Genomic DNA, 11,981 nt, shown 5'->3' with positions numbered 1-11,981 from the left:
CAGTGGAAAAAAGAACAGGATTTAGTCACAAAACTGCTCTTGAATCCTGATTCTGCCACTTAATAAATGGAATCTTGGCCATATCACTCCTTTGTGCCTATTTACTCATCTGCAAAATGGAGGTAAAAGGTGTTCTGTCCACCTTCCATGGTTGTAGTGAAAGTTATATGAGAGAGAATGGATGTGAAGTCACCTTGAGAACTACAATGTACACAGATGTCAATTATTATGATCATGATTATTACTGAAAAATGTTTCTGGTTCTCTTAGTTGAGATCCCTCCCACTCCTGCACACACACACAGCTTGTTGAGAGGCTGACAAGCTATCTGTATATATGTTTGTAAGTCAGGGAATGTCAGTTTATGTATAGAGGTCATTATTAATTTGGTATGGACTCATACCAGGTTTGTACTATGGAAAACATTTAAACAAAACAAAAACTATGCATGCGATTGTGGTATTCATCAGTAAATAAGCTTATGCTTGTCAGTTTTATCCCGTGTATAAAACTGACTACTTTTGACAGTATTTTTTGCACTGTTTCCTTTCTTCCTATTTTTATAAAGTTCTGTTCTACATTAGTAACCTAGGATAATATTTTACGGTGCTTACTGCCTTGTAAATAGTTTCATATATGCCTTTTCAAATGTGAGACTCTTTATACTCGTTTTTTTTTTTTGAAAAGATGTCTATCCTTCATATTCATATGTAATAAACCATTTTTCAAAAAATTTGGTTGGCTCTTCTCACTTTCCTTTTCTTTGTCATTCAAAAAGGCTAATAAAAAAGGTTATCACTTTCTCTTAACATATATTGTTTTAAAGAAATAAGGCCAGGGATTTTCTGCCTCTTTTTCAGAAGCTTACTTATTTTATTCTCCATATTTTGCCCTGACTTAACCTGCTCCTGGGGAGGTTTTGTTTGAAAGTGAAGAATTTTTGTTTTGGGGAGGACCTCAAGAAGGTCACTGCCACCTTTGGTGACTTTCCCATGCCTGTGCTTCCCAAATAAGGAATAGTAGACATGGGAAGACAAATACCTGGGTGAGAACTGGGAGGACCACCTAGCATAGTAAAAACAGAATCAAGACACCTAATTCTCAACTTGAATGCTTACCATCAGGGAGTCACAATCTCTGTTTCCTTCTCTATAAAACAGGGATAATGATATTTGTACTACTGCTTTGAAATGGGTTTTTTCCAACCCTTACCTTCTGGCTTTGTTCTAAGACAGAAGAGTGGCAAGAGGGCAAGGCAGTTAGGGTTAAGTGACTTGCTCAGGATCACATAGCTAAGAAGTGTCTGAAGCCAGATTTGAACCCAAGTTCTCTGACCCTAAGCCTGGCCTTCTATCCACTGTGCTACCTAGTTGCCCTACTGCTTTGTAAGACCTAAAAATAAACATCAAACATTTTAGAGCGCATTCCCTAATAGTCTGCCTCTAGATGACAAATTTCCAGTTAGGCTGTTCCTTGGAGAACAAATAGTTGATTACTGTGACTGTATTCAAAGGTTATCTATCATGATAAACTGGTCCAGGCCCTCATCACTTCATGCCTGAACTATTGCAATGAGTGAGTCTCTTGGCCTAAAGTTTCTCTCTATTCCAGTCCAGCTATCAAAGTGATCTCATTCCCCTATTTGATAAGTTATAGTTGCTCCCTATCAGCTCCAGAATTTAATGTAACACTGACATTCAAAGCCCTTAATAACTGGAAGCTTTCCAATCTTTTGTCGTCTTCTTATACCTTACTCCTTTCTGGGATCCAGTGATCCTGTCTTCCCTGGCACTCCCCATCTCCCATCTGTTTGCATTTTTATTGGCCTTCCCCTAGGCTTGCAATTTTTCTGGTCCCTCCAAACCCCATCTCTGTCTTCTGGCTTCCTTTAAGTCCCAGCTAAAAATCTCTTCCCCAAGATTGATTGGTCTTGCTGGGGTTTTTTGCTTTCCTTTTTTCCCCCCTTTTCCTTTCTCAATCTCCTTTTACATAGCCTCCTTAACACAGTGCTTGGTACATATTAGGCACTTTATGATTGTTTATTGTCCAACTTATAGAACCTATTAAGGTGGATTTCATTTCTAGGCTTATACCACAGGGAGGTCACTGGTAAGAATAGTTTTTATATTTATATTTATATTTATAATATAATATAATATAATATATTTATATATAGTATATATAAATATATAATATATTTATATAGAGATATTTATATATATTCATTACTTATATGCCAAATTGTTCTATACCAAAATATTTATATGCCAAAATATTCATAGCACTTTTTGTGATGACAGAATTGGAATGAAGTAGATGCCCATCTACTGGGAGGTGGCTAAACACATTGTGGTACATGGATGTAATGGAATAATACTGTGCTCTAAAAATTTTTTAAAATGATTAATACTGTGAGGTATTAAAAGTTATACAGGATCAGAAGAGCCAGAAAAACAGTACAGACAATGGCTACCATCATGTTAAAGGAAAGAACAAGCATAGAACAATCAAAATGAATGTTGTAAAATTACAAAGAACCACCAAAGTCCCAGAGAAGAAATATGAGCTCTCCTGGCCCCACTCTTTTGCAGAGATTGGGGGGGGTGGCATAGATATGGTACATATTTTTAGACTTTTTAAAATATTTGTTTTGCTGGGGTTTTTTTCCCCTTTAAAAAAGATTTTTGTCTGAAATGGCTTTCTGGGAGGGGAAAGGAGAGATATACTGGGAGAAATTCTGATGATGTACAAAACAAAAATTTAGTTTTAAAAAATGGTCCATATGATGAGGAACTGGGATAGGACTTGAACAAACACATACAAGGAATGAGTAGTTCAGTCAGTTTTCAAATGTTAGACATCACATTCTTTAATTTATTCAGTTTTTTTCTTCTAAATCTTTTTTTAAATTGGCTATGAGGTGTACATTAAATAAAGAAACAGACCCAAATATGCTTCTTTCTGGCCTTTTGTCTTCTTAGTGTGGCCATATAGCTCCTCTGAATATTCTAGTCTAGTTCTGGATTTGTGGCTCCTGACAATAAAATGGAATCAGAGAATGGTTAAAGAAATATATTCTTGTTAAGAATGTTATTGTTTAGGCTTTTGGGGGAAACTACCTTCTAGCTGTCCCAGCTGGTACAAGCTTGTAAAAAATAAATGTAACTTAAGTCCAAACATTGACAAGCTTTGATTATTAACTAAAGAGGAGGAATTCTTGTGTGGACTGCAAGAAACTTTCCTAAATGAAAAATTCCATCATTCTGGACCAAATACCATTCCATGTCATCCTCCCCCACAGCAGCCGTTGCTAACAAACACTATTCCTTGGGTTGCTGATGTTTAGGCTTTTGGTATGCAATAAGCCAGGTTGATCTGAGGTCTCACTGGAAGTGGGGGGTAGAGACTAGTGTTTTTTCCTCAATAACAAAGTTGGTAAGGAAACAAGGATTTTCTCCCCAATTTCCATTGGAATCTCTCTCCAAGTAAAAGGTGAATGGGAGAAAGGGTGTGCTTGGTGGGGAACATCATAAAACATTCATAGCTTTAGAGGCTGAAGGTACTGAAAGGCTGCCCTGTATAACCCCCCCCCCCATTTTACTAAAGAGGAAACTGAGGCTCAAGAATGACTTGCCTAAGATCATACAGATAAGTAAATATTAGAGGCAAGATTCCAGCCTAGGTCCTCTGAATCTAGAACTACTACTCTCTCCCCCACTGCATGTAGTATATAAGATGTCAGGGAGAGATGTATGAGTATACAAGGTATGCTGGGCATATAGGAAGAATGAGGGAAACTGATGTCCAATGTACTCCAGTGGCATTAGAGGCAATTGGAGTCAGAAAGATCTGAGTCTAAATTCCACCTCGGACATTGGATATATTAGCTATGTGGGCAGCTTGTCTTGGGAAAGCCACTCTCTGTTGGCCTCAATCTCCTGGACTATACAATGGGGATAATAACAGCATTTACCTCCCAGAATCACATGATATAATATTTGTAAAGTATCTAGCACAGTGCCTGGCAGTCAGAAAGTCAGTAAACATTTATTGAGCCTCAACTATGTGCCAAGCACCTTGCTAAAGGTTAGGGATAAAAAAGAAGGCAAAGGACAGTCCCTATTCTCAAGGAGCTTGTACATAGTAGGTGCTATTTTTTGTTGTTATTATTATCACTATTATTGTGATTGTCATTATGATGAACAAAGTCAAATTGTCAAATGGGATTTATGGGAAGGCATGGAAGTGGGGAGCAAGTCCACAAACCAGGAGATGGAAGCAGTTGCCCAATAAGCTCTGCAGCCTTTTTGTCTAAAAGCCATTTCTTAAATACTATAGAAGTATCTGGGGCAGCTAGGTGATGCAATGGAGAATGCTGGGCCTGGAGTCAGGAATATCTTAGTTCAAATCCAACCTCATATACTTACTAGCCATGTGACCCTATGCAAGTCACTTAACCCTGTATGCCTTAATTTCCTCATCTGTAAAATGAGCTGGGGCAGAAAATGGTCAAACACTCCAGTATCTTTGCCAAGAAAACCCTAAGAGGATGGGGACTCACAGAGTGGGACACAATGGGAATGACTGAAAAACAACATTTAGGTACACAATTTCAGTTGATAGAAGAGGAAGGGAATAAGTATTTATATAGTGCCTACTGTATGCCATGAAGCATGCAAAATGCCTTTACAAATATTCTTTCATTTGATCCTCACAACATTTAGTTTAGGAAACTTAGGCAAACAGGTTAAGTGACTTGTCCAAGGTCTAGTAAGTATCAGAGATGATATCTGAACTTAGAACTTTGACAGCAGTTAAATATCATCCACCATTTATAGAGGTTGGGGAACTAAAATGGGTCAACAGACTGCTTAGGAGTATAAAACCCACAGGGTATTCATTATTCCTCACTGTAACAACCTTCCTTCTCTCATTATTCCCCCACCCCAAGGTTGTTTTTTTGTGCACTCTTTCTTCTTTCTCCTAGAGTCTATTGGCCTCTTGATGACTCTGCCCCAGCTCCTAGTCAGCAGAGAGATGACAGGAACTCAGAGCACATAGTGATCTAAACATTTGAACAAATCACTTCTTCTGGGGTTCAGTTTACCCATTTGTTAAATAAAAGATTTGCCCTGCAATAATTTCCAAAATCTGTTCTGGCTCACAATGCCAGATTTAGGCTATCCTAGATAGTAATGGACAGACTTATAAATTAGGTTACAAATCTGTCCCAAGATCCTTCATCTCCTGGAATCTCATAAATCAATTCTATGAGTTTTCCTACCACACAAAGAGAAAGCAGACCATAAGGACCGTCGTGGTTTCTTTTATTCATCATTGCTTACACCACTCAGATTTATTTTAAACTTTAAAACAGACAAAGAGGGAAAAATGGATTTTTTTTTCCTCTTCCAACTTGATCCATCAAAAGCATAATGTAAGAAACCCTGGCATTATCTCTTAGAAAAAGCATTCAAAAAATTAATTTCATATGAAGGATCAAGAAGTTTAAAACAAACCTTCAAGTAAGCAATAGGTAGGTAAGGTTGTAAGTGAATGAATGGTTCTCATTCCAGTTCTATTAGAGAAATGCCAGAGGGCTATGCTTCCAAAGGACCCTCATGCACTCAGTTCTCAGGTTTCCACAAAGAATTTAAATAAAAGCTGAAGGTGTTGCATAGGCTCAGTGGTCTTCAATTTCCTTTTTGATCTCAGAAATGTAAGGATGGTCTTTGCCATGAGCTACTTCCATAATAACAATAGCCTGTAGAAAAGAAATAGTAAATGAGGAAACTGGCCTTTGTTCTGCCAGCCCTCCCAGAGACCCCTTCTAATTCCCTCCCAGCCTAAATGAACAGACAATAGGTAAGGGGATGCAAAGCTTCATGCTTTCCTTGTGGCCTAGGGTGGGAAATGGGATTCTTTACACTTAATATCAAAGCAGGTGAAATAACCAAGGATTCAGGCTTAGAGCCACCACAGAGTTGGACCTAAGTAAGGGACCTCCCAGATTAATGAGTCCCACTCCCTCATTTACAGATGAGAAAAAAGGCCCAAAGAGTGATTTCCCCAAGGTTAAACAGATTCTCTATAGGAAACTCAATAAAATAGTCTCTGAATTAACATTTTTAAATGAACAAACTGTAAAGATTACAAAGGAAACCAATAATGTTGAAATATAACTATTAAAATATTAAAAAAATAAATTAATTTCTTAATATTAGGTCGATAACCCCTGTTCTGAAATTAGTCTATACAAGGCAGATAAAGTAACATATTCAATCAGGAAAAGATTATCCAGATAGTTTCAGATTTAAAAAAACAAACATCCTAGTATCTCATGGAGTGTTTCTCAACGTAGCTGTGGTAAGGCTCTGCCGGCCTCATTCATGAGGAAAGAACTTCTCTACATGGTTTACCCATCGGTTCTCTACTCTAGTTGGCTATACCAAGCCAGAGCTAGATGCATTGGTCCCTAAGGTGCTAAATGGATGAAAGGAGATTCTTCCAAGTAAAGAATGGGGCAGGAGCAGAGAGAAAGGGCCCAGTACTGTACAGTAAAGTTGACATGGGTGCTTTTTAGGCATATGGATTTCTTTCAGAATTCTTTATAAAAAAAAATACATAAAGTGAGAACTGTCAGTATTTATTTGAGTGAGCCCTTTTTTCTTAGTAAAGTAGGGCTGAGGTCCTCTCCTCAATGGGCTCAGGGAAGGAGTGGTGTAGAATACCAAGAACAGAGGAGACTGGAATTAGCTCTTGTGGGGCCATTAAGAAATAGTATAAGGATAGCTGTGCAGAAGCGGGGACCCTGATATTGCTCATTGCATTGTGGGAAAGAACATGGAGGGCTCACCTCTAACTCTTGCTAGATCATGCCCTCCAAATGACAGTATAGAAGATTTGGCTATGATTATAGCATAAGGCTAATGAGGCTAAGGTAATGGATGGGCTGAATAACAGTATAGGGTTGTTATTTTCACACAGAGAAAAATTCTGGCCAGATGTGTGTCTGATCATAGCTAAGTCTCTGGGAAGAAGGGTATAATAGCTAAGTGAAAATTCATCTCTACAAATGGAGAAATACTTTCTCCAGCTGGTGGGTCAAAAGGGTTGTCTTTGTTTAAGAAGTGAATTATATAAGTTGGCATATTAGGGAACAAAAGTTACTTAACATTATCTCACTTTACTCTCTCTGGGGTCCAGACTAAAATGGCCTTCTTTCTTTTTCAGACACAACACTTCATCTGCTGTCCCACATTCTCCTTCCCTTCACCTCTTCATTTACATAATGCATCAAGGTCTGAAAGTGCTTTACAGAAGTTATTTCCTTGGGGCCTTATGATAACCCTCTGAGATAAGGGCTTTATTATCACCATTTTACAGATGAGGAAACTGAGATTAAGAGATTAGGTGATTCCTCCAGGAGGCAGAATTTCATTTCTGGTCTTTAGGACTCTCAGCTGTGCCAAAACTCAGCTCAGGCACTTCCTTCTATGTGAAGCTTTTCCCCTCAGCCTGTCGAAGCTCTCTCTCTCTCTCTCAGCTGTTCTGTGTCTCTTCCCTCCCCCAGGATGCTTTATTTATTACATATCTATACACACACAAACAGACACTCCTCTCTCCTCTCTCCTCTCTCTCTCTCTCTCTCTCTCTCTCTCTCTCTCTCTCTCTCTCTCTCTCTCTCTCTCTCTCTCTCTCTCTCTCTCTCTCTCTCCTCTCTCTCTCTCTCTCTCTCTCTCTCTCTCTCTCTCTCTCTCTCTCTCTCTCTCTCTCTCTCTTCTCTCTCTCTCTCTCTCTCTCTCTCTCTCTCTCTCTCTCTCTCTCTCTCCCTTTCCCAATACAATCAATATAAGCTCCTTGAGGGCAGGTAGTTCCAGCCAGCCTTTCTATCTTAGGTATGGAATAAAATGCTTTTTTAATCAATTCTATTCATGAAACACTTCAAGAAAAAATAACTAAGATTTTTAAAAAACCATTTAAGATTTGCAAAGTATTTCAATTCCATGTAACCTTGCAAAGCAGGTAGTAATGCAACCATTACTTTACCCTTTCATAGGTAAGGCATGCTAGACTTGGAAATGGTCCCAACCCCACCTTCCACAAGGGGTAATTGAAAAGCCAAGTTATTGGGGGAAAGGCAGAATTACCTTTTTCAGGGCTTTTACTCCAGAAGCTTTGTGTTCCAGCCCCATATAGAGCCTTCCTAGCTTGAGCCACATGGAAGCCACGTTCAGGGAATACAATGGATAATGTTTGCTAAAAGACAACAGAGGAAGAAGACACATCATTTTATAGATCTTCCACATTGGCATTCGTTCCTTCATACTTGGAGAAACAAGAAGCTTTAACATGGTCCTTTAAATTTATGTCTTTAATGGCTTGAACTTCCATTCTGTGACCTTAGACTTCTAGCAATCTCAGAAATGTATTATCGATAGAAATAAGGGAGTCTAGCTGAGTTAGTCTGGATGGCTCAACACTACCCAGCATGCAATAGGAATGTACTTCAAGGGTTGTGTGTAAGATGAAATAATTGAAAATGCACTGGGAGAGGAAGCTAATTGGAAAATCCTATGGCAAACCTGCTTTTAAAACAATAGCCCCTTTACCTGTCATGGGAATTTTTTTTTTTTTAATGATGGAAAAATTTGAGTTTTCTTAAGGCCAGTCACATCTGTAATGGGGAAACAACCCAAAGAAAATGGTCTACTGATGGTGGCTCGAGGACACCATTTTTATAAAAAAGGATTGCATATGATCCCCAAACTCCAAACCACCAACTCTAGAGAACCGAGTCCTTCTGGTTGCTTACTAAAGATGCCTGAAACACTGCTGCTTAAGCTCCATGTGGCCAAGGACTACATCTCCCACTTCTTTTCTCTTTTCTTTCCCTCCCAGTGCACAGAAATACACTGTAAAGATTGCATGTACTGTAGTAGATGTTCAGTGGTATCCTGTATGAGTATGAATGTGGAGCACGCCCAGGTTTTGGGCAGTTGTACTAACTCTTTGACCCAGGTCTGCCTACATCAATCAAAGGGGAAGATTCTCCCTTGCCTTTTGCATAGGGAAAAACCAAATGGAGTATGTAGGGTTGAGACTCTGGAGAATGGTTAGGGGGATGATGTGAGGGAGTCTCTATGGGAAGACCTTGTTGGGTTCAAAGCTCTTCCCCTCAGAAGTTCTGTTGGGATTGGGAGCTTACAGGGACCCTGAGGGTGATCCCGGAACCAACTGAGAACCAGGCTGAGAGCTGGGTCTATCCTTTCAACAAGAAGAGTGGCTGCTGGGCATTTCTGAGTAAAGTGTGGGGAGGTTTTGAGGAAGCTCTGAGCTTGCACATTCCTGGCCTCACCCACGCCAGGGAGTTGGGAGGTGGGGGTGAGGAATTTATCTAGAATTTTCATGATAAACTCAATCTCTGGCTATATTTCAAAGGCTTGCTTCCCCTCTTGCTCCCTCTGCTGGCCAGTTAAAGCAGCTTTACCTAAGGACTGAGCCTTTGGGGTAAAGCCAAATCATGAAAAATAGGTTGAAACCAGGCTCAAAGGGTTAGTAAGAACTATATCTTGTCCTTCCTCGACACAGTCAGCTTTCTGTTCCAAATCAGCAGAGTCCTTTCTTGCTTTCGGAATATTTAGGGGGGAAAGTGCCTTGGTCTTGCTCAGCCATCCATCCTGGACTCTAAGCACTCTCTCAGGAAACTTTTCGGTATCCAACCTTAAGAGGCTAGCCCGCAGACTAAAGTTCAATTCTTTTTTTACTCAGCCCTTGGCAGAGAAAAGAGCAGGGATGGATGAGCTCCCTCTAAGAAGGTCCTTCACGTTGCAGCTCTGATACACACTGACTGTGTGACCCTGGCAAGAGACCTCACTTTTTAGGTGAAAGTGATTCTTTAAGGAAAGGTGTTCACCTAAGAAAAAAATGTTCTCCCTTGGGAATTCTATAGACCAATGAAATCATAGGTCTAGTCCTTAACTGTCTTTCCTCATGACAACCCTGTAAGATAGGATGGTACAGTGCCCTACTATGGGATGGTTACCTATCCTGACCATCGGATATGCTTATAAGTGAAGACCATGAGATTTAGGTAGGTCAGATGACTTGCCTAAGGTCTCAAATAATAGCAAGTAAGTACTGGGGTTGGGGTGGGCCTTGGACGACCCACCTTTTTATTGTTGTGGTTGAGTCCTTTCAGTCCTACCTAACTCTCTGTGACCCCGTTTGAAGTTTTTCTTGGCAGAGATACTATAATGGTTTGCTGTTTTCTTCTCCAGCTTATTTTACAAATGAGGAAACTGAGGCAAACAGAGTAAAGTCACTTGCCCAGGGTCACATAGTCAGTAAGTGTTGAGGCCAGATTGGAACCCAGAAATATGAGTCTTTCTGACTCCACACCTGGCACTCTATTCACTGGGTCATCTAGATGTCCAATCTCTCCACTCTATTTTTCTAAAAAGGATCTAAATTCTTTAGGCTGTGTCTACTGCTATTCCCATTAGGTATATATGTCAAATTCTCTATGACTAACTTTGGGACAGTGTGAGAGGGGAAAAATCCCCGGGAACCCCATGGTTCTAGGAAACAAGGCTTTCTAAGCATCATAGAAGGGGGGCTCAATCCCTAACACTGTAGGGATCACCTTGACTGATGGGAGTGAGGAGCTTACTCCAATACCCAATTGCATTGTGATAAGTATTTTCTTATGGGATGCCTGGCTGTCCCTGAAAGCAGGACCCTTAAAGAGAGAAAAGTTTCCAAAGAATGAAGACAGACCTTGTAACTCTAAGACGTGCAGAGGACCAAAGGCTGTCTTGCACATTTAAGGAAGAAAATCAACTAGCTTGGTTCTGATTATGTCAAAAGTTCCAAAACAACAATCCCATTTTAGCACATTGTGAAGAGCCATCCCAAGTCACCTGTAGGGCTTAATGATTTTCTGCCCATAGCGCAAGGCACCTTCCCAGTCCTGCATGTATAAGCAGACACCCATGGCCTGGTACATCATGTGTAGCATATACACATTGCTGTCTTCAAACAAGGAGCTCATCTTTTCCTGGCTGAGCTCACAGATCTCTAGTAGCTCACTAGGGGTTGCACTGGAGTCAAGGAAAATAAGCGATATAGCTGGCTACCCTAAATTATAGGGCACAGACTAGACTACCCAGGATCATAAGGTTTGGGGAAAGTTTTTGAAGAACACAGGTCTTCATTCCTCACAGCCCCACGTTTCACATTCAAAGCATTCCAGAAGAAAGACAATCAACATTACTCTTAAACATTTCTTGAAAACAAAAGAATTCTAATAAAATTACTTATTTTCTTTAATTAAAAAAAAAAACAGAAAAAACTTAAGGCCCCAAATTACAGTAGAACCTAAAGAATTCTAATCACATGGAACTGATTTTTTGAATTAAAGGATACTTTGAATCAAGCAAAAATTTTAGAGTTGAAAGGAAAATTAGAAGTTGATAAACTCATGAGCATTGAGCCAGAAGGGCCTTAAGAAGTTACTGAGGCCAAGTACTTCATTTACACATGAGAAAAGTAAGGGCCAGAGGGAATAACTGTTTTTCCTAAGATCACACAGGTATTAAGTAATAAAGTCAAAATTTGAAATTACATCCTGGGACTCCAAGTTTAGTAATTTTTTTCTTTTTAAAACTAAAAAAAAAATTCTTACTTTGAACTCAAACACCAAATAAAAAGAGCACTTCTACTCACAAAGCAGAACAGAAAAAAAGAATGTTTATGAAACTGTGAATAGCTATTTAGACACAGCTTTTTTTTCCTTTAAGTATATGATAAAATCAGTATAAAACTTTCAAAACTGTCCTGCTGCACCATACTCTAGAACCTCCAATTCAAAGAAGGAATCACTTCTAAAATTCCTGACAAGTGATCATTCAGCTTTTCTTTGAATAATTCCAATGACATGCTAACCTCAAAATACAGCCCATTCTATTTTTAGATTAATC

The 11,981-nt window shown here is 39.4% G+C and overlaps 1 protein-coding gene across 2 annotated transcripts in view; it reads right to left on the bottom strand.

The window, feature by feature from the left end:
* Positions 1-5,310: 5,310 nt before the first annotated feature.
* The window catches only part of SMYD2 (SET and MYND domain containing 2), an 88,922-nt gene continuing 82,251 nt past the window's right edge, over positions 5,311-11,981 (bottom strand). For both annotated transcript variants that reach the window (XM_056815917.1, XM_056815918.1), the window contains 3 exons: positions 10,923-11,097; positions 8,151-8,259; positions 5,311-5,764 (listed from right to left, as the gene is read on the bottom strand). In XM_056815917.1, the coding sequence (XP_056671895.1) occupies positions 5,684-5,764; positions 8,151-8,259; positions 10,923-11,097 (365 nt within the window). In that variant the 3' untranslated portion in view covers positions 5,311-5,683. The remainder of the gene's footprint in view (positions 5,765-8,150; positions 8,260-10,922; positions 11,098-11,981) is intronic.

The sequence above is a fragment of the Monodelphis domestica genome, chromosome 2 (genome assembly GCF_027887165.1).
Source record: "Monodelphis domestica isolate mMonDom1 chromosome 2, mMonDom1.pri, whole genome shotgun sequence".
Classification (NCBI taxonomy): domain Eukaryota; kingdom Metazoa; phylum Chordata; class Mammalia; order Didelphimorphia; family Didelphidae; genus Monodelphis; species Monodelphis domestica.
Note: the sequence above shows the minus strand (reverse complement) of the source record. Positions and strands in the feature narration are given on the sequence as shown.